The sequence below is a fragment of the Coregonus lavaretus genome (assembly GCF_964263955.1).
Source record: "Coregonus lavaretus genome assembly, chromosome: 2".
Taxonomy (NCBI): Eukaryota; Metazoa; Chordata; class Actinopteri; order Salmoniformes; family Salmonidae; genus Coregonus; species Coregonus lavaretus.
This window is the reverse complement of record NC_139989.1, coordinates 15,333,018-15,356,677: the sequence shown is the minus strand read 5'-3', so window position 1 is coordinate 15,356,677 and position 23,660 is coordinate 15,333,018. Positions and strand designations below refer to the sequence as shown.

Here is a 23,660-nt window from a genome sequence, read left to right as displayed (position 1 = left end):
CAACTTCCTGGTACTGTATTATTGAAACAGAGTGCAAGGCTGGGATGGGGATTCCCACCACAACTCGCATACAAACAAGACAGTTAATACCACCTACTGGCCACTAAGTGACACTGCACACATCGTATCTTAATTGGCACTCCACCCCTTTTCTAGCATTAAAGTAAGATATGTCAATCCAAAGAGCGTCTCTTTATGTATTCATATGATATATGTGTGCTCGTCCCTGTATATGGTAAGTGTCCTTCCCCAGAGTCCTTCTCCTGCCCTCTGTGTGGAGACGGTTGTAATGAGAGTCATGCGGGGCTGCTATCCGTCTGTCTGTCTGTGGCAGGAAAAGGCCTGGTTTATTCCCTCAGTCCAGCTCTATGGATTGGGAAAGGGCTGTGTCTGTCTTGGGAGCCCAGCCCCTCAGGCTTCTTTGTGGCCAAGGGAGGAGGGTAGATGTCCACTGCACAACCCCAGGACACTGCTACTGTGCAGGGAGAGACATGAACACCACTCCTACGGACATCCAGATGTTGTGGAGCTAACTGTTCATCAACTCATCAATGGTTGTGTCCCTTCTTATGCAGTGGTAAGCACTTCTTGGTCTTTGTATGTATTGGTTTTTTGACTGTGAGTATTTCTATCGAATATGTTTGACATGATTACTAATTTATTACCATGTTATTGTTTCCCGACTTATTCTAATCTTAGGTAAGGTATTGGTGTTGAGTTGGTGAGTTTGAACTGTACTGTACTTCATCAGTGATAAGAAAATAGATGATGATGTTTGGCTTTTAACAGATGTATCATTCATCAGTAATGTCTGCCATAATTTGAGTGTGTGTGCTTGACGGACTGTTAACCCTTACATCTACTGTAAACTACTGAAAGACAACCACCTTTATGACAGGACACAAAGACAGTGGGAAGAGACAGCCACATTCCCTTGGCTGATTAGATTTAACAGGCAACAAACCCAGTGTGTGTTCTCTTGAGAGTAGTGCGTTTCTCTGACGCAAGGAGCTCTGCCAGCCACTGGTAACCACTGTTACTCTACTATCCCAACTCATAAACCCTATCTCTAACTAAAGTCATACCCTCCGACTCATCAACTCCTCACTATTACACACACTGACCAAAATCTGACACTACCTACCAAAAATGTTGGCCTGACATTATGTATGGCCTGTTGGTATTTCTTTCTGCAAACTCCCAGTGGCTGACCTCTCCCCCTATCGCACAAAAGTGCCTCTTATTAGTATAGTGTGAAAGTATAATTAGAGTCACATTTGGGACAACACATGGGTCGGCTCTTCTTTTACCTCACACGTGATGTCACCAAGCTTGCAAACACACACACAGCATGAAATTATAGAGTCACATTTGGGGATAACACTGAGTTAGTCTCGTCATTGACCTCACACTCTTGATGTCTATTGATGTCACCAAGCACGTGCACACACATACACACACGTCCTTACTCTCACTCACTCTTTCTCTCTCTATTGACAGCAACAGGGCCTATTTCTGAAAGTAAGAGAGGTTTGGGGCGTACCTGGAGAGCTCCATCCATGACCTCTGAACACCATGACCTTTCAGATGTCTTCGTCGACCTCTAGGATATTCCACATGCTCATATTATGTGAGTTCTTTGTCCATAGTACCTCCATAACCTGAGTGAAATAACACTTTTGTAGACATTGATGAATACATTCAAAGAGGTATTGTACTTGTGTTATTTCTTTCATCAGGGTTTGTTATTGTCTTGTTTTGCACTGATGGTTTGAGAGCTGAGATGGGGACGACACCTAACCTGAAACACATTGTGATTGGTCGATGTTACAGCTACATAACACTAGTTTTCCCTAATTCCAGGTAAAGTGTGGGTAAGACATGAAAAAGTAGGCAGTTTGAACGACTTAGTTTCTTGATAAATCAAATGTATTTCTAACATAGAATCACTTACGGAAAACCACATGATTTAACATGCGAAATAATGTGAAAACGTGTTTGTGGAACATAGGCGAAATAGCCACCTTTAATAATAAAGTATTTGCAGGCTAACAATAAAATACAATTGCTAATGTGATGAGTAGCCTAAAGCATTGGACAAGATTCGGTAACAGTAGTCACTGCAGCCTAAAGTAAATTGAAATAAATTTGCCAAAATGTATAGGCCTAATTACTCCTGTCTATACAGAAATAAATAAAATCATTCAAAGTACAGTACTTCACCAGAGAGCATGACTTAGCCACAGATGATCATTAGCTTCTTTTAAAGTGGTCCTCTGTAGCTCAGCTGGTAGAGCACGGCGCTTGTAACGCCAAGGTAGTGGGTTCGATCCCAGGGACCACCCATACACAAAAATGTATGCACGCATGACTGTAAGTCGCTTTGGATAAAAGCGTCTGCTAAATGGCATATTATTATTATTAAAGCTGTGGATTGTTTCAAATATTGGCCTGTCTCTCTCCAGAATGCCTGAGCTGTCTCCCGCCAATTCTTGGCATACATTGTTTTATTGTGTTAATATGAATTAAGATAATGTGTCTTGAGTATAATTTGAAATATTTAGACAAGCATATGTCTCCAGAAGTAAATTCACCATTAATCCCCATCATTTGATTACATCAATTTATGTTAATACATGGATTAATCAGGCCTACAGTCATTTACCGTTCTCATTCTCGGAGTGGAAATGTTGTTTGCAGAGTTCACAACCTGCTACACTTGTGAATCCATTGTGAATGATAATCAGGGCCGGCGCCAGAATTAATCAGTTTGAGGGGCATTTGATTTCTATAGGCGGGCCCGTTTTTATTTCGTTTCTCAAAATTATTGTCACGTGGTTAATCATAAAATGTTTAATTAAAATGACAAAAATCTAACTGTTAAAGTTCAACTAATACAAGAGCACCAGCCTTTGCCATATGGACACATTGATACACCATGATCCATTGGCAGCTAAAGAAATTAGCCCATGGAACTCCGAGATAGCCTATAGGGCAATGCAGCAGTAGGCCTATTTAATATAATATAATATGCCATTTAGCAGACGCTTTTATCCAAAGCGACTTACAGTCATGCGTGCATAATTTTTTGTGTATGGGTGGTCCCGGGGATCGAACCCACTACCTTGGCGTTACAAGCGCCGTGCTCTACCAGCTGAGCTACAGAGGCCTATAACTTTCATTGTCAACTAAATAAAATGCATAGACCTAATGCCGACATATAAAAACAGCAGAAAATATCTTGATGAAAATGAAGGTTATTTCAATCGCATTAATCTCTCTACTCCACCTGTCTGCCTCCCTTTCTATTTGTCTTGACTTGAGCTATAGCTAGTGAAGTGCAACATTGTATCAACACAGCAGGTTGGTGTGCTCAGGCATGCCTGCTCCCTCAAAGTTATCAGGACAGAGAAACCATACATGTGATGTGCTCATTGCTCACATGGAGCTCTCCAAACAAAAGACAATGAAACCATTGACAAAATTCCTAAATAATGGTTATGAAATAAACCAACACGTGTTTCTCACAAGTGTAGCAGGTTGTGAGCTCTGCAAACAACTGTTCCACTCCAAGAATGAGAATGGGTAAATGACTGTAATGCATAGATTAACAGAAATTAATGTAACCAAATGAGGAGGATTAATGGTACATTTACTAGGCCAACTAAACACACAGTATGTAATGGGGAATTGCTAAAGAAAAAATCAAAGGGCAAACAATTCACACAATGAAACAATGAATGTGCAAGAATTGGTGGGAGACAGCGGAGGACATTCTGGAGAGCTGAGTGCATGCATTCTGGAGAGAGACACCCATATCTTCGCCACACACCCCTCCCCTTCTTCTTGTCACAACATTTAAAATTATACTCAGGACACATTATCTTCACACATTATAGAAGCTAATGATCCTCTGTGGCTAAGTTAAGCTCTCTGGTAAATTATTTAGAATGATTTTTATTTAAACAGGAGTAATTATTTAATTTTGGCAAAACATCAATTTACTTTAGGGGAAGCCAGCATCAGAACAGTGCACTGTGCACCTGCCAACCCTCTTTTTATTTCACAAGTGGCTGAAACCAGAGAGGAGATGCTCATGTCTCCACCCTAACAAATCGAGTCGCTGTACCAAAGACAGGAATGCAGGCGACAAGCTTATGTCTGCATATTATGCCTGTAGAAACGCATTGGGCTAAAATCCAATGTATGCTTGATCCACAATTGTAGTAGGAGGCTCCGTATGGAGGATGTGACCCATTTGCGGAGCCTACGAAGGCATGTAGAGGCCAAATTTAGCTCCATACCGCATCACTGTCCGCCTCCCAAATTTGTTAACAATAAGGAGGGCTCCACATAGCTCCGCATTGACATGATTGGTTGACAGTAGGTGGGGCGGGAGGTCCTGTATAAACACAAACTCACTTCCTTGACAACTTCCTTCCCAACAACTCTGCTCAACAGCTCTGCGCTGCTCCGCGAAGCGCAATAAGTATGAATGCCCTGACTTCTACAAGGCCAATTTATCACGTAAATGCTGCACGGCCAATGCAGATGTCAGATTGACCATGTAGCGCCTTTTATTCAGGACAGATTTTCGCGAGAGTGATCCGTCCCTTCGCTTTTTCCTCTCTGGTGAAACTAGTGAGCGAAACAGCGCCCCTCTGTCTTACTATACGTAGCCCATGTATCTGATGCTGTCTGGCCAGAAAAAGTATGACATGCCATTCTCCAGACATCATCAGATACTGTACATGGTCTACACATACGGAGACAGAGGAGCGCTGTTTCACTCACTCGAATGCTTTATCTGAGATTGATGCGTCTTTCGTTCGGCGCGCGTCTCGGTCAAATATTATCAATATTTCAATATTTTATTTGGACGGGCAAGGAGGACCTAGGGGGCCTGGCCCGCCCATATTATGTCGGCCCTGAATGATAATAGTTCCTCACAGTATTTGCACAATCATTCCAACACTCTCCCCGGTGATGGCCTCTGTGTGAAAGAGCAAAATATCATGCTCTGGGGAAAGCAGTCCAATCTGATGAGTATTTTGCAACACTATATTGAACTGGAATAAATTATGCATTTATTAACAATGACCAACACAATTCCAGTCAAAATAGAAGATTGTAAGAAATACTGTAGCCTACCATAACTATACCTAAACCAAATCCATTTGTTGCCACTATCATGTATCCCAGTGGTTTTCAAACTTATCCGCGACCCCAAAAAGGAGTGGTAGAAACCGTGCGTTCTCCGCGCTCGCAAATGCACATGTGATAGCGCGAACTCCCGCACACAATCGCTGCGCTAATGTAGCCTGTCTTTACAGCCATAAACGGTGATGCATTTTCAAACGCAAGTTAGGCTACAGAAATAAACTGCGTTTTAAACCTGCCTTTGGAGCTGAAAGTCATTCATGTTAGCAGCCAATATCAACGATGGATATACAGTATCATGTCACTTCTCTGGAGTCCAGAGCAAGCAGAATCATACATGTTCTGCTGCACAGCGCCATCACTTTGGAGTGCAGCCTTTCTGAAGAGTGTTCATTGCCAGCCGAGTAGCCCTGTTCTTCCTCACAAATATCGTAATAAATTCGCCAGAATATGTTACATCTTTTATCCCATAATATTACAGCTGCCTATCTTAGACATATAGCCAGTAGCCACCCAAACTAGACCTATTTGAAATATGAAAATGATCAATCAAATCGCCAGGTAGCCTATTGTTCTGGCAAAGATGACTCAGTAGATTGCTAAACTGTAGTTTATATGGATGATAAATGTAGGCCTACTCTGTTTTTGCCTGGCAAAACTGGAGGAAATTAAACAAGTTCTTTCTGGTCACTAATCTTGATATGCGCGCCCGCTTTTGCACGCCAATGATGATTGGTCAACAATCAAGACACACAACTTTTTGGTTCTGAAGCATAGACGAGCATTTAACTATGACTTGCATACAGTGGGTTCAGAACAACAACGAAAAAAGTAATTTAAAAAAATACACATTTTGGGGAAATTATACTACCAACGAAAGTGGCACTTTGGAGACTGGAAGGGCAAAGGGGCATGTGCTCTGCACAGGTAGAGCCTTATCTGTGCACTTGCCTAATTGTAATGAATTCTTTACAGTCATGGTTTTTTTCTTCATATATGGTCATCATGCTTCATGACAGTGTAATAAAGTTATTTAACCTCTTAAGGACCCTTTTTTTCAATTTTCGCCTAAAATGACATACCCAAATCTAACTACCTGTAGCTCAGGACCTGAAGCAAGGATATGCATATTCTTGATACTATTTGAAAGGGAAAACTTTTAAGTTTGTGGATATGTGAAATTAATGTAGGAGAATATAACACATTAGATGTGGTAAAAGATAATACAAACAAAAAAACATGTGTTTTCTATTTATTTTTTTGTTCCATCAAATTTGAAATGCAAGAGAAAGGCCACTATATAATACTGTAGTTGAGGTGCAATTTAGATTTTGGCCACTAGCAGTGTGTGTGCAAAGTTTCAGATTGATCCAGTGCCGCATTGCAATACTGGACTATTTCATATCAAGTCTGCCCAATTGTGCCGAATTGGTCAATTGATACATTTTCAAGTACATAACTATAGAGAACATACAAAAATGATATGGTAATACAAAATGTAAGTTTACACACTCCCAGGAATGTCATACATGATGGATCATTAGCTTATACACTAACTTTCACACATCTAGATGGCGGGGCGGGGCGGGTGTGGAGCCAGAGACAGCAGGGGTTCAAACTGTAGAACCCAGTTCCTACATTTAAATATAAAAATGGATTTTATCAAACAAAACAATGCTACATTTTATCTCTGGGACAATTAGGATGACAAATCAGAGCAAGATTACTGAATGTAAGTACATTATTTAGCTTCAGAGGTGAATGTATCAAACCAGTTGCCTTGATAAGTTTTTTGTTGTTGTGCACTCTCCTAAAAAAATAGCATGGTATTTTTTTTTTACTGTAATAGCTACTGTAAATTGGACAGTGCAGTTAGTTTAACAATAATTTAAGCTTTCTGCCCATATAAGACATGTTTATGTCCTGGAAAGTTTGCTGTTACTTACAACAGTCATGCTAATCACATTAGCGCAAGTTATATCAACCGTCCCGTATACAGGACACCGATCCTGTAGAGGTTAAAATATGTAAGGGATAAATGCTGACGTTCTGTACATTACCTTGCAAATAATGGAGGATGCAGTGGGAAGAGGCAGAGCCGAGTAATGTACAGAACGGAGGCGTTTATCCCGCTTATACCACAGTTGCCAAAGAAAACAATATGAAAGCACACATTTACTGGTAGAAATACTTTTTTTTCGTTGATACTTTCATCTTTATAAGCAAATTCATACTTAATCATCTTTTGGTTTCTAGAGACGTGACCCAGTTGTTCGTTGGATCCGATGCATTTGTTTAAGCTGTTTATCCCGCTTTTACCACAGTTGCCAAAGAAAACAGTACTATAAGCACACATTTACCGGTAGAAAAAACATGTTTTCATTGATATTTTCATTTATATAGTGAATTCATACTTTCTGATCTGTTGGTTGCTAGATTAGTTCAATATTTATGGACGCGACCCAGTCGTTCATTCTTTATGTTCCGTTACCATGCTCGCTGGCAACGTTCTTATCCCTTGCTTGCTAGCTAGCCAGCTAGCTACGGCTAACACAGTCGCGACCTCTGCAGCCAGAATAACAGCAAAGTAGCTGTTTTCTTTTGACATTAATTTGGATACATCCATAACAATGAGCTAGAAAAGTTGGCCTTCTCTTCAGGACACTGGAAAGAATGAATTACAAGGAGATCGCATTGGATATCACACACTAGGCTAGAAATTAGCTAAATAGTTTGTTGCTAGCAAACCTATTTATATGACAACCAAATTAAAAAAGATCAGTTGCTGAAAACAGCTGGTCAAAATAGAAATGTGGGAGTATTTGACAGCATAGCACCACTTGCGTCATGACTGCAATAGTAGGGACCAGATACATTCTTGTTCATCATTCTCTGTGAGGAAATAGCAAGCATTTTTTAAATGGTCTGTTTGAGATACAGGTTTGAGGTATGTTTTTTCAAGGGTTTTCTTCTCCAATTTATGCTTTGGCCACAAATGCGAGTATAGGATAAGTCATTATTTGGGTGTGAGTTAACAGAATATGAACTTTTAAAAGTGAGATTTTCACCAGACACACTTTAAAACTGCAACATTTTCTCTCATCCTCATGGCAATAGGTGAAGAACAACATGAGATCAGCTTTAAAACAGCAAATTTCAATCTCTGCCCCATGGCAAAATGTGTAGAATTGCACGAAATTAGCTTTATCACTGCAAATGTTCCTCTCACTCATGACAACATTTGTAGAATCACATTATAAAGCTGCAAATGTTTCTCTCTGAGGTTGGGGGTCTTCCACTTATCCTTCCACTTATTTTCAAAATACCCCTCCATACACCCCTCAAAATAACCCTCAAGAGAGGCATAATAAGTGTAGAATTGCAGGAAATGTGTTTTAAAAAGTAGAAAAGGACCTCCAGTCCCCCCGTTTACGGTTCGAATTGTACCATGTGAGTTCATATGTGTAGCTGTGAAATCAGTGGAGGATCCTCAGAGGAGGAAGGGGAGAACCATCCTCCTCAGCGAATTTCATAAAAATAAAAATAGTGAAACATTAAAAAGTTATCCTTTTTAGATAAAACTGTACTAAATATATTAATGTCACCAAATAATTGATTAAAACACACTGTTTTGCAATGAAGGTCTACAGTAGCCTCAGCAGCACTCTCTGGTGTAACATCAGTTGGCACTATGCATTGGGGCAGGTAGCATTCTCCTGGCATCCACCAAACCCAGATTCGTCCGTCGGACTGCCAGATTCATCACTCCAGAGAATGCGTTTCCACTGCTCCAGAGTCCAATGGCGGTGAACTTTACACCACTCCAGCCGACACAACATTGCGCATGGTGATCTTAGGCTTGTGTGCGGCTGCTCGGCCATGGAAACCCATTTCATGAAGCTCCCGACAAAGAGTTTTTGTGGTGACATTGCTTCCAGAGGCAGTTTGAAACTCACTAGTGAGTGTTGCAATCGAGGACAGATGATTTTTACGCGCTGTGTGCTTCAGCACTCGCGGTTCCGTTCTGTGAGCTTGTGTGGCCTACCACTTCGCGGCTGAGCCGTTGTTGCTCCTAGACGTTTCCACTTCACAATAACAGCACTTACAGTTGACCGGGGCAGCTCTAGCAGGGCAGAAATTTGACGAACTGACTTGTTGGAAAGGTGGCATCCTATGAATGTGCCACGTTGAAAGTCACTGAGCTCTTCAGTAAGGCCATTCTACTGCCAATGTTTGCATGGCTGTGTGCTCGATTTTGTACACCTGTTAGCAATGGGTGTGGCTGAAATAGCCGAATCCACTAATTTGAAGGGGTGTCCACATACTTTTGTTTATATTGTGTTTTTCCCGTCCTCCTATGGGTACATTGTCTTTTTTTTTTTTACTAGGAGGCTCATGGTTCTCACCCCCTTTCAGAGACTTACACAGTAATTATGACAACTTTCGGAGGACATCCTCCAACCAATCAGAGCTCTTGCAGCATGAACTGACATGTTGTGCACCCAATCAAAGGATCAGAGAATTAATCTATAGTACTGAAAGCATAAGCTACAGCTAGCTAGCACTGCAGTTGACTCAAAGAGAGAGAAATACAATATATGTAACAGTTTTGAACAAATTATTTTCCTCAAAAATGAAGGAAAAGCAGGAGAGAGAGAGCTAGCTAAATTTTGTTGTATTTTTGTTCACTTTCACTTACTTAGCTAGTGAACGCTGCTAGCTAGTTTAACCTACTCAAACACCCGGCTCAAACAGAGAGGGATGCTATGTTAGCTAGCTGGCTATGGCTATCCAACACTGGAACCCTTCCTATTCAAGGTAAACTTTTGGTTATATTAATGTATTGCCACCGGGGCCCACCGGTATAACTGCTAAACTGCTTGCTATACACTGTACTGCACGTGTTAGTTCCAATAGCTATGTTGACTATGACGTTAGCTAATATGGTGACAACAATGTCGGCTGTGTGTAGCGGTTATGGTAAGAAGGTTTGGCTTGGAAAGTTTTTTCGCCTGGTCACAGACAGCTTTTGTGTTGTGCACTGAAGTCCACAAGCGAAGGGTAACGGTGAGAGGAGGACAGCACGTAAATGCGAGATGGAATTATGCAACGAGCTAAGTGATCATGCTGTTTATGTGGCTGCTACGAAAGTGAACTGTGTTTGCGGGTGATCAGGCGTATATTCATTCCGCCGATTCTGTTGAAAAACTTTTCTTGAACAGGAGCAAACGGAACAAAACTTTTGCCCAATTGAAACTCTCATTTGCAACTGTTGGACTAATGATTACATCCTAGATCAGCTAGATGCAGGTAAGAGTGTGCAAGGCAGTGTTGAATGTGTCACTGTTTGTCACCTTGATTACTCAAATTGTTCTCTCGACCCTTTGACTTTTTCCAAATTTTGTTACTTTTCAGCCTTATTCTAAAATTGATTAAATCATTTTTCCCCCTCATCAATCTACACACAATAACCCATAATTACAAAGCAAAAACTGTTTTTTTGTTTGCAAATGTATTTAAAATAAAAAACGGAAATATCACATTTACATAAGTATTCAGACCCTTTACTCAGTACTTTTTTTAAGCACCTTTGGCAGCGATTACAGCCTAGAGTCTTCTTGGGTATGACGCTACAAGCTTGGCACACCTGTATTTGGGGAGTTTCTCCCATTCTTCTCTGCAGATCCTCTCAAGCTTTGTCAGGTTGGATGGGAAGCGTTGCTGCACAGCTATTTTCAGGTCACTCCAGAGATGTTTGATTGGGTTCAAGTCCGGGCTCTGGCTGGGCCACTCAAGGACATTCAGAGACTTGTCCCGAAGCCACCCCTGCGTTGTCTTGACTGTGTGCTTAGGGTCGTTGTCCTGTTGGAAGGTGAACCTTTGCCCCAGTCTGAGGTCCTCAGTGCTCTGGAGCAGGTTTTCATCAAGGACCTCTCTGTACTTTGCTCCGTTCATCTTTCCCTCAATCCTGACTAGTCTCCCAGTCCCTGCTGCTGAAAAACATCCCCACAGCATGATGCTGCCACCACCATGCTTCACCGTAGGGATGGTGCCAGGTTTCCTCCAGATGTGACACTTGGCATTTAGGCCAATCCTGTCTCGGAGCTCTACGGACAATTCCTTCAACCTCATGGCTTGGTTTTTGCTCTGACATGCACTGTCAACTGTGGGACCTTATATACAGTTGAAGTCGGAAGTTTACATACACTTAGGTTGGAGTCATTAAAACTCATTTTTCAACCACTCCACAAATGTCTTGTTAACAAACTATAGTTTTGGCAAGTCGGTTAGGACATCTACTTTGTGCATGACACAAGTAATTTTTCCAACAATTGTTTACAGACAGATTATTTCACTTATAATTCACTGTATCACAATTCCAGTTTGTCAGAAGTTTACATACACTAAGTTGACTGTGCCTTTAAACAGCTTGGAAAATTCCAGAAAATGATGTCATGGCTTTAGAAGCTTCTGATTGGCTAATTGACATAATTTGAGTCAATTGGAGGTGTGCCTGTGAATGTATTTCAAGGCCTACCTTCAAACTCCGTGCCTATTTGCTTGACATCATGGGAAAATCAAAAGAAATCAGCCAAGACCTCAGAAAAAGAATTGTAGACCTCCACAAGTCTGGTTTTCCAAATGCCTGAAGGTACCACGTTCATCTGTACGAACAATAGTACGCAAGTATAAACACCATGGGACCACGCAGCCGTCATACTGCTCAGGAAGGAAAAAGCCACTGCTCCAAAACCGCCATAAAAAAGCCAGACTACGGTTTGCAACTGCACATGGGGATAAAGATCATACTTTTTGGAGAAATGTCCTCTGGTCTGATGAAACAAAAATAGAACTGTTTGGCCATAATGACCATTGTAATGTTTGGAGGTAAAAGGGGGTTGCTTGCAAGCCGAAGAACACCATCCCAACCATGAAGCATGGGGGTGGCAGCATCATGCTGTGGGGGTGCTTTGCTGCAGGAGGGACTGGTGCACTTCACAAAATAGATGGCATCATGAGGAAGGAAATTTATGTGGATATATTGAAGCAACATCTCAAGACATCATTCAGGAAGTTAAAGCTTGGTCGCAAATGGGTCTTCCAAATGGAGAATGACCCCAAGCATACTTCCAAAGTTGTGGCAAAATGGCTTAAGGACAACAAAGTCAAGGTATTGGAGTGGCCATCACAAAGCCCTGACCTCAATCCTATAGAAAATGTGTGGGCAGAACTGAAAAAGTGTGTGCGAGCAAGGAGGTCTACAAACCTGACTCAGTTACACCAGCTCTGTCAGGAGGAATGGGCCAAAATTCACCCAACTTATTGTGGGAAGCTTATGGAAGGCTTCCCGAAACATTTGACCCAAGTTAAACAATTTAAAGCCAATGCTACCAAATACTAATTGAGTGTATGTAAACTTCTGACCCACTGGGAATGTGATGAAAGAAATAAAAGCTGAAATAAATAATTATCTCTAGTATTATTCTGACATTTCACATTTTTAAAATAAAGTGGTGATCCTAACTGACCTAAGACAGGGAATTTGTACTAGGATTAAATGTCAGGAATTGTGAAAAACTGAGTTTAAATGTATTTGGCTAAGGTGTATGTAAACTTCCGATTTCAACTGTAGACAGGTGTGTTTCTTTCCAAATCATGTCCAATCAATTGAACTTACCACAGGTAGACTCCAATCAAGTTGTAGAAACTTCTCAAGGATGATCAATGGAAAGAGGATGCACCTGAGCTCAATTTCGAGTCTCATAGAAAAGGGTCTGAATATTTATGTAAATAAGGTATCTCATTTTATTTTATTTTTGCAAAAACCAGTTTTTGCTTTATCGTTATGGGGTATTGTGTGAAGATTGATGAAGGGAAAAAAACGATTTAATCCATTTTAGAATAATAGAAGTTAAGGGGTCTGAATACTTTCCAAATGCACTGTATGTTGTAAACTTTCATTCGTAGGCTAGGTTGTAGCAACCTCATGGGTATAGGGAAAATGTTAGTATCATGTCGTAGTCTAAACCTATCGATGTTACATTGAGCTGGGTGAATGGAATATGAATGACAGTCATCCAATATGCTGTAATAGAAATAAGGCCATGCTCGTAAAAAATAATAATTGTCTTCCCTTATCTTAAACGGCACCGACCGCCACTGTGTGAATTGTAGCTTATGACTTTTTTGTACCCCAGGGAACAACACTATACCCTAACCATACCAGACCTGGTGGTGTAGCAGGACATGCAGCAGAACATTTCAGGTAGCTAGCGACCAAGAGGTTTTAAGTTCAAATCCCAGTTAAGGCTGAATCCCAAGTGTGGTCACAGTACAAAATTAAACAATATATACTTTTTACACTAATTGAAATCAGAATAGAGCAGCATACTTTCATTTTATAGAAATAACACATTCAAGTTGTTGTATATAGTTTAGGCAAAGTGCATAAATGTGTTCTTGGCAATATATGTATAGCCAATCTCCATTATGTCCACAGATCTGCTGGCGCAGCAGGAACAGCAGGTAGCAACCAAGAGGTTGTGAGGTTGAGTCCCAAGTAATCCAGGGGACCATGACACTATGTTTTAAAAATGTTCTTGGAGACGTCCCTGGAACAAACCGGAACCTAAACAAAACCTGTAGGGGACCATGACTCTTTAAATTGAATTAATGTAAATTAAGCATTTTAAAGTAAAATATTCTCAATGGCATTTAACACCTGGGTTTTCACATGTTCAAATGTCAAGTGTGGTTTCATGGTATCACATGCTTTTTTTGCATCCCCATGTTGTCACATTTATTTCACGAGATCATGTTTTCACATATGCTCACATGTTGCCACATGTTATCACATTAAAGTCACATAAAATCACGTGATAACAAGAGATCACATGAGATCACGTGATCACATTTGAAATTCATGTCGTTTTCCGTAAGGGTTCTTATTTCATTATAAGCATGCTCTCAACATGACATATTTTTCATTATTTTATCTATGATTAGATATAGGTATAAGTGCTGTGTGTGTTACTGTAGCTATGACTGTGAGGAGATCTGGAGGGAGTTTGAGGAGGCTGTCGTGAGGAAGTCTCCCTGCAATGTGAAGGTTAAGGACTACAAAAGGATGTTCCGTGCCACGCCACAGACTCTGACATGTGGTAAGGTGAGTAACACCATGGCAGCGCTGGATTCTCATCCAAGACAGGGGGGACCTGATCCTAGATCAGCACTCCTACTCTGAGACGCTTTATGAATACGGGCCCTGAATCATCTGAGGATGTAACTGACTGTGTTGTGTTTTTGAGTATCTTTGATTTATTGAGTATCTATGATTCCTCTAATATCTAGTATCTGGTGTGTGCTTGTTGCCCTCATGGTTTGTAGCTGCTGTTCTGGAGTAAGACCAGGGAGCTGATGCACAGCTATGCAGCTGTAACACGTCGTTTCTGGACCCTGGAGGACACGCTGGTGGGATACATGTTCAATGACCTCATCTGGTGCGGACAGGGAGAGAAAGACAGAGGTAGGATTCATCATGATCTGAGAGAGAGAGAGAGAGTTATGATTCCTCTCTTCACATTGTTCCCAAAAGATCTGAAGGATGAGGAGAGAGGTCACAATATGACAGGCTGGGGCTCTGGGGTTGGCCACAGTTGTAATGTTTGGGTCAGTGCTTACAGGAAGTTGAGACAGAGGGGGGATATCGCCCACATAGGGTGTTATGTAGCACAGCTGTTTCACAACACCATGTGTTACACCCCCATCTCTGTGGTAAACTCTCCCAATTGTGCACCAGAGAGCTTTACCCCCCCCCCCCCTGCTCTGCACACTAAACAAACAAGTAGAATTAATTAACTTTTCCTTAGAGAGATGATGTAATCTTCACTGTGGTGGTTTACCTATGTAAATATGGCTGGCTCTTTCTTATGAAGCTCCTTCATGTGTTTCTCTTTGTTAGGCTTTGATTTCAACTCTTGCCCGGAGTGGTCAACATGTGTAAACCATCCTGTCTATTCCTTGTGGAGACAAGCCTCACAAAACGTAAGCTCACTCACAAAATGGTAGCTTAAATTACATGAATGCCACTAATCTCATGGCAGTATTTTTGTGGTAAGGAAATGCCTTGTGATTCTGAGATACTGGGTGACTGCATGACATGTCTACTGTATATTGTGGGCTGTGTCTGGCTATGATTGCCTCATCTCTGTATGTTTGCCAGTTTGCTGCAGTGGCATGTGGCAACATCACAGTGCTGCTCAATGGATCCATAGAGAATGCTTTCAACAGGAAAAGGTAAGGCGAAGACGTGACAACCACTGACAGTACATAGTGGTCTAACAGTGGTAGTGATTGTTTCACTCTGGTCCTTTTCATCTTGCTGTAGCATGTTTGGGAGTGTAGAGCTGGACAGCCTGAACCCCAGGATGGTAGATCATGTCAACATCAAGGTGGTGGCCAACCTGGAGGGACCTTTCATGTGAGAATGACTAGGAATGCATCTCAAATGGCACTCTATTCCCAACATAGAATCCTTTGGGCCCTGGTCAAAAGTAGTGCACCACATTGGGAATAGGGTGCCATTTGGAACGGACCCTAGATAAATACCCAAGTTACAAACTGGGCATATCTTTAAATATCAACATGAAATCAGTTTATCTATGCAAATGTCATGCAAATTATGTTTATGTCAAGTTGCATCAGATAGAAATGGTTTGTCTACAATACACTAACCTTTAGAAATACTGTGTGTTATGTACTGTATGTATCCCCTTTCTCTCCTCCTTTAGAGAATCCTGCACTCAGGGCTCCATTGTGGATTTGATCAAAGTCCTACAGACCAGAGGGTTCCGCTGGACCTGCACAGACAGTGACCTGTGAGTCACATCACCAAAACATCACTTCCTCCTTCACTAAAACACAATTTGTTTTGAACAATTCGGTAACTTTCTAGTTTTCCAGAAATCCTGAGTATTCCTGCTTATTAGGTCTGCTTGCTGAAAGCAAAGCACAACTTTAGAAACTGTTCATACTTATTATTATTATTCACCTTCTGCTGGAACCTCTAGTGCCAAAACCGTAAAAGCTACCAACACCAAAACAATTTTAAAACGTCCAGACTACCACTGACACTGCTGCTTGAAAAAATATTTGTTGATTCTACTGATTATTTTTGACACTATAACCATATTTACATAAATCCCAATGCATTTCAATGGGCATAGGTTAACATGGAAAAAGTTTGGACCATAACTAGTCTTCAACCTTTAAAGCTAGAAATGCCATTTGGATTTGCCACTGTTCTTGAACCGTTAAAGCTACAAACACCAAACCAACTTTGACATGTTACAGACTGACTCAACTTGTACTGAACAAAAATACAAACGCAACATGTAAAGTGTTGGTCCAATGTTTCATGAGCTGAAATAAAAAATCCCAGAAATGTTCCATATGCACAAAAAGCTTATTTCTCAAAAATGTTGTGCACAAATGTGTTTACATCCCTGTTAGTGAGCATTTCTCCTTTGCCAAGATAATCCATTCACCTGACAGGTGTGGCATATCAAGAAGCTGATTAAACAGCATGATCATTACACAGGTGCATCTTGTGCTAGGGACAATAAAAGAACACTCTACCATGTGTAGTTTTGTCACACAACACAATGCCACTGATGTCTTAAGTTTTGAGGGAGCGTGCAATTGGCATGCTGACTGCAGGAATGTCCACCAGAGCTGTTGCCAGAAAATTGAATGTTAATTTCTTTACCATAAGCCACCTCCAACATCGTTTTAGAGAATTTGGCAGTACATCCAACCGGCCTCACAACCGCAGACCACGTGTAACCACGCCTGGCTCCCCAGTGAGAGGGCTTGGCTCCCAAGTGGGTGGGCCTTTTGTGCTCCCAGGCCCACCCATGGCTACGCCCCTGCCCAGTCATGTGAAATCCATAGATTAGGGCCTACCTAATGAATTTATTTCCTTATATGAACTGTAACTCAGTAAAATCTTTGAAATTGTTGCATGTTGCATTTATATTTTTGTTCATTGTAGATTGCTTGTCAAAAGATTGTTGATGCTATTTGTACTTTTTTAACTATAACCATTTTAAATTAGGATAAAAGCTCCATAGACTTCAAAGGCAAAATATTAATTTGCAGCTGCGTTGATCCGTTCCAGCTACAAACACCGCCCCAGAGTTGTGCAGACTGACTCAACTTAGATGGCCTCAACACTGCTTTTTGGAACCATTCATACTTCATAACCTATACAGCTTGTAGTATCCCCATTCATTTCAATGGTGGAATGGAGGCTTTAACATTCTAAACTGAAATCACCGCCACAAATCTTTCAGAATGTTGAAACAAAAATATTTTGGGGCTTAAAAACACATTATATGGCTTAAGATGCTATAGTTCTCACTCTAGCCTACTATACTAACACAATATAGACCATTATAATAACTACACACCTACAAACCTCCCCACATTTGTTTATAAACTATAAAGTATAACGCTTGTTGTATCCCCATTCATTTCAGTGCGGAATGTAGGCTCCATTCTAAACTGAAATCACTGCCACAGAACTATTAGAATGTTCAAACTAAAACATTTTGAGAGCTTAAAAACACATTCTATAAGGGCCTCCCAAGTGGCCCAGCGGTCTAAGGCATTGCATCGCAGTGCTAGAGGCGTCACTGCAGATCCTGGTTCGATCCCAGGCTGTGTCGCAGCCGGCCGTGACCGGGAGACCCATGAGGCAGCACACAATTGGCTCAGCGTCATCCGGGTTAGGGGAGGGTTTGGCCAGATGGGATGTCCTTGTCCCATCACACTCTAGTGACTCCTTGTTGCAGCCTGGCGCATGTTAGGGAAGGGTTTGGCCAAATGGGATGTCCTTGTCCCATCACGCTCTAGCGACTCCTTGTTGCAGCCTGGCGCATGCACGCTGACTTCAGGTTGCCAGCTGTACGGTGTTTCCTCTGACCTATTGGTTCGGCTGGCTTCCGGGTTAAGCGAGCAGTGTGTCAAGAAGCAGTGCGGCTTGGCGGGTCGTGTTTCGGAGGACGCATGGCTCTCGACCTTCGCCTCTCCCGAGTCCGTATGGGAGTTGCAGCGATGGGACAAGACTGTAACTACCAATTGGGTTCAATCCTGATTCTGGGAAACATCTAACCAGGATTTCTGGAAAACCTGGGAATTTGGGGAAAGTGAACAGAACCCTAAACACAGTAGAGTGCACATCGTTATTTTTAATCTTCATGTCTCCTCACAGAACTCTGATGATCCTCCAGTGCATCCGGAACCCTCAACAGTTCTCCTGCCTGCCCTGTGCTAATAGCCTACTGCACAGACAGAGGCTACATCTATAGAGAGGTTACATCCACCCTAAAAATATTACCCCCATAGTAGGCAATGTGTCACTTTTCAATGCATTATACTCTGTCCAAGTTCTCTTTAGATACACAGATACATTTAGCTGTTTGTTTACTATGTCTGTTGATTTTAACTGAAATAAAGACAGAATAATTATATTTCTGTGATAATGAAATCATCATAACCCTGCTCTCTGATTGGTGCCTTCAGAATGACATCCTCATAACTCTGCTCTCAAATTGGTCCCTTCATAATGACATAGTCATAACCCTGCTCTGTGATTGGTCCTTTCATAATGACAACATTATAACCCTGCTCTGATTGGTCCTTGCATAATGACATCATTATAACCCTGCTCTAGTTGGTCCTTTCATAATGACATCATCATAACCCTGCTCTCTGATTGGTCTCTAATCTTGTTGATCAAACTCAGTTATTAGTCTATTATGTACTTTGACAATGAAGTTCTATTTTATAATGTATTCCAAAACCAGCACCGCTTGTTCACCTGTAAAACTGTGTACGCCCAGCTCAGAGCAGACGTGGGATTTGTGCACACCAAGCGATCACATTCACATTGATAAATACCCATCTTTGCGTGAATATGACCACACAGCTATTTTACAGTCAGATTAGATTGTATGGTTGGTTGATAAACGAGCGCAAGACGAAATAGCCACAAATCCTTGCTCCACTACAGTAGGTTACGAGGAGATAGGATTCCCATACCTGAGTTATTGATGGGTGTGTATGCCCATAACTTACAGTGCCTTGCAAAATTATTCATCCCCCTTGGCGTTTTTACCTATTTTGTTGCATTACAACCTGTAATTTAAATGAATTTTTAATTGGATTTCATGTAATGGGCATACACAAAATAGTCCAAATTGGTGAAGGGAAATGAAAAGAATAACGGAAAAGTGGTGCGTGCATATGTATTCACCCCCTTTGCTATGAAGCCCCTAAATAAGATCTGGTGCAACCAATTACCTTCAGAAGTCACATAATTAGTTAAATAAAGTCCACCTGTGTGCAAAATAAGTGTCATGATCTGTCACATGATCTCAGTACATATACACCTGTTCTGAAAGGCCCCAGAGTCTGCAACACCACCAAGCAAGGGGCACCACCAAGCAAGCGGCACCATGAAGACCAAGGAGCTCTCCAAACAGGTCAAGGACAAAGTTGTGGAGAAGTACAGATCAGGGTTGGGTTATAAAAAAATATCAGAAACTTTGAACATCCCACAGAGCACCATTAATTCCATTATTAAAAAATGGAAAGAAAATGGCACCACAACAAACCTGCCAAGAGAGGGCCGCCCACCAAAACTCATAGACAAGGCAAGGAGGGCATTAATCAGAGAGGCAACAAAGAGACCAAAGATAACCCTGAAGGAGTTGCAAAGCTCCACAGCGGATTGGAGTATCTGTCCATAGGACCACTTTAAGCCATACACTCCACAGAGCAGGGCTTTACGGAAAAGTGGCCAGAAAAAAGCCATTGCTTAAAGAAAAAAATAAGCAAACACATTTGGTGTTCGCCAAAAGGCATGTGGAAGACTCACCAAACATATGGAAGAAGGTATTCTGGTCAGATGAGACTAAAATTGAGATTTTTGGCCATCAAGGAAAACGCTATGTCTGGTGCAAACCCAACACCTCTCATCACCCCGAGAACGGCAGGGACTGGGAAACTGGTCAGAATTGAAGGAATGATGGATGACGCTAAATACAGGGAAATTCTTGAGAGAAACCTGTTTCAGTCTTCCAGAGATTTGAGACTGGGACGGAGGTTCACCTTCCAGCAGGACAATCACCCTAAGCATACTGCTAAAGCAACACTCGAGTGGTTTAAGGGGAAACATTTAAATGTATTGGAATGGCCTAGTCAAAGCCCAGACCTCAATCCAATTGAGAATCTGTGGTAGGACTAAAAGATTGCTGTATACCAGCGGAACCAATCCAACTTGAAGGAGCTGGAGCAGTTGAAGAATGGGCAAAAATCCCAGTGGCTAGATGTGCCAAGCTTATAGAGACATACCCCAAGTGACTTGCAGCTGTAATTGCTGCAAAAGGTGGCTCTACAAAGTATTGACTTTGGGGGGGGGGTGAATAGTTATGCAGGCTCAAGTTTTCAGTTCTTTTGTCTTATTTCTTGTTTGTTTCACAATAAAAAATATTTTGCATCTTCAAAGTGGTAGGCATGTTGTGTAAATCAAATGATACAAACCCCCCCCAAAATCAATTTTAATTCCAGGTTGTAAGGCAACAAAATAGGAAAAATGCCAAGGGGGGTGAATAGTTTCGCAAGCCGCTCTATATATATGGGTGGTGATATTGGTATACAGGCCAGTGGAAAGGTCATACAGAGTTCTGGTGTGACTAGTCAGACTGTGATAACATCAATAACCCTGTTCTCCCAGTTTGTGCTCATTCTCAAACACCTTGACATGATCAGCTTTAATGGCATGTCCGAACTTTACTTTATTTTTCAGTGTTGCTCTCTAAAGCTTGTCAGTACCCTTTGTACGAAGTGATGCTTTTACCTTTTGTAAAGGTTACTTCTGCATTGTGCCAGAACAAAATCCTCCCTCAACAGTTCCACAACTACTACAGTTTAGGATTATGTATGACTTTATTAGACTACCTGGAATGAGATGTAAAATCAAATTTTAATGATAGGGTATTTAACATCTACAAATTGTATGCGGTGAAGTAAGCTTTATACAGTAGCAGTGCATCGGTAAAATCACTGGGGAAGCCCCCCCAAAAAGCCATATTACAACCTATGTGTTGTGATAATTGCGTTGTTTGCACTATAACCTGTTAGTTCTTATGCCTTGCCACCGTGTTGTATAAGCCTAAGGCCGAGACAATAAGAAGACACAGTGGCAGAATAAATTCAACCACACCTTTGTTTCATCACAAAACTAGAGAGCAACCTCTGTCCGTTGAAGTCCACAAAACATATTGCAGGTAACAAACAGTTAAATGACCTACAGCATGGTCAAGCAAGTTAATGTTTGACTGCTAAACAACTAATGTCTTAGAACCATGGAGAGTTACCGCAAGTCGCAAAGAAATCAGAAGCTGACTTCAACATTCCAACATCATGAAATCACCTATGCTTAGTCTAATACAGTGACAACTAAAATACTATTTATTCCAATCAACGTAAACTAACTATGATGTGGCTGTCCATGGTTCTGATTTCTGTGTGTGTGAACTTCCATCCTCTCAGGCCAGGGGCTGTGAGAGTGTGATTTGAATGAGTCAGGCGCAGGAAGGTAAATCACAGAATACAGAGTTTATTCCATCGTACACAGTTACGCAAAACAGGCGCACTGAAACAAATACAGGCACACAGGGAAAATATACCCCGGCAATACAACATACAGGTAGCGCCACCGAGCTACACTCATCTCACATGAAACAATCACCCACAATGACAAGGGGGCAGAGGGAACACTTATACATGTACTAATGAGGGGAATATGGACCAGGTGTGTGTAATTGACAAGACAAGACAAATGGAATGATGAGATATGGAGCGGCAGTGGCTAGAAGGCCGGTGACGACGAACGCCGAAGCCTGCCCGAACAAGGAGGGGAGGCAGCTTCGGAGGAAGTTGTGACAGTACACACCCCCTTGACGCGCAGCTCCAGCAGCGTGCCGACCCTGGCCTCGGGGACGGCCAGTAGGACGCGGAGCAGGGCAAGCCGGATGGCGACGGTGGAAATCCCGCAACAGGGAGGGATCGAGGATATCCCTCACCGGGACCCAGCACGGTTCCTCCGGACCGTACCCCTCCCACTCCACGAGGTACTGAAGGCCCCCCACCCGACGCCTCAAATCCAGGATGGAACGGACGGAGTACGCCGGGGCCCCCTCGATGTCCAGAGGAGGCGGAGGGATCTCCCGCACCTCAGACTCCTGGAGGAGACCAGCCACCACCGGCCTAAGGAGAGATACATGAAACGAGGGGTTAATACAGTAATCAGGGGGGAGTAATAACCTATAGGTAACCACGTTGATTCTCCTCAAGACATTGAACGGCCCCACAAACCGCGGGCTCAGCTTCTGGCAGGGCAGGCGGAGGGGCAGATTTCGGGTCGAGAGCCAGACCCGATCACCCGGTACGAAGACCGGGGCCTCACTGCGGTGGCGGTCAGTGTTGGCCTTTAGACGACGCATGGCGCGTTGGTGGTGGACGTGGGCAGCGTCCCACGTCTCCTCCGCGCGCCGAAACCAGTCATCCACCGCAGGAGCCTCGGTCTGGCTCTGGTGCCACGGTGCCAGAACCGGTTGGTAACCTAAAACGCATTGGAATGGCGTTAGGTTAGTGGAGGAGTCACGGAGAGAGTTCTGGGCATATTTGGCCCATGGCAAGAACACCGACCACTCCCACGGCCAGTCCTGGCAGTAGGACCGCAGAAACCTACCCACATCCTTATTTACCCGTTCCAACTGCCCATTAGACTCAGGGTGGAAACCAGAGGTCAGGCTGGCCGAGACCCCCAGATGTTCCATGAACGCCTTCCAGACTTTGGATGTGAACTGGGGACCTCGGTCAGACACTATATCCTCTGGTACCCCGTAGTGCCAGAAGACGTGTGTAAACAGGGCCTCCGCAGTTTGCAGGGCTGTGGGGAGACCGGGCAGAGGAAGGAGGCGGCAGGCCTTGGAAAAGCGATCCACAACGACCAGGATGGTGGTGTTACCATGGGAGAGGGGAAGATCAGTCAGGAAATCAACACTCAGGTGAGACCATGGTCGTTGTGGAACTGGTAAAGGTTGTAACTTACCCACTGGGAGGTGCCTAGGTGCCTTACTCTGGGCGCACACCGAGCAGGAGGAGATATACACCCTCACGTCCTTAGCCAAGGTAGGCCACCAGTACTTTCCGGTCAGGCAGCGCACTGTATGACCGATACCTGGGTGACCAGAGGAGGGTGACGTGTGTGCCCAGTAGATCAGACGATCACAGATAAGAGCAGGCACGTACTGCAGCCCAGCTGGACACTGAGGTGGAGATGGCTCTGTGCGTAACGCCTGCTCTATATCCGCGTCCATCGCCCATACTACCGGCGCCACAATGCAGGAGGCCGGGAGCATGGGGCTGTT

The 23,660-nt window shown here is 42.7% G+C and overlaps 1 protein-coding gene across 1 annotated transcript; it reads left to right on the top strand.

Annotated features, from left to right (window-relative positions):
• Positions 1–1,575: 1,575 nt before the first annotated feature.
• On the top strand, positions 1,576–18,530 carry LOC311142798 (ADP-ribosyl cyclase/cyclic ADP-ribose hydrolase 1-like; the record flags this gene model as incomplete). Its single annotated transcript, XM_084178479.1, has 9 exons — positions 1,576–1,630; positions 1,740–1,863; positions 14,200–14,326; positions 14,548–14,686; positions 15,122–15,204; positions 15,383–15,456; positions 15,548–15,640; positions 15,951–16,037; positions 18,434–18,530. The coding sequence occupies 9 exons, from the start codon at positions 1,576–1,578 to the stop codon at positions 18,528–18,530; spliced, it is 879 nt and encodes a 292-aa protein (XP_084034605.1).
• Between the last annotated feature and the right edge of the window lie 5,130 nt (positions 18,531–23,660).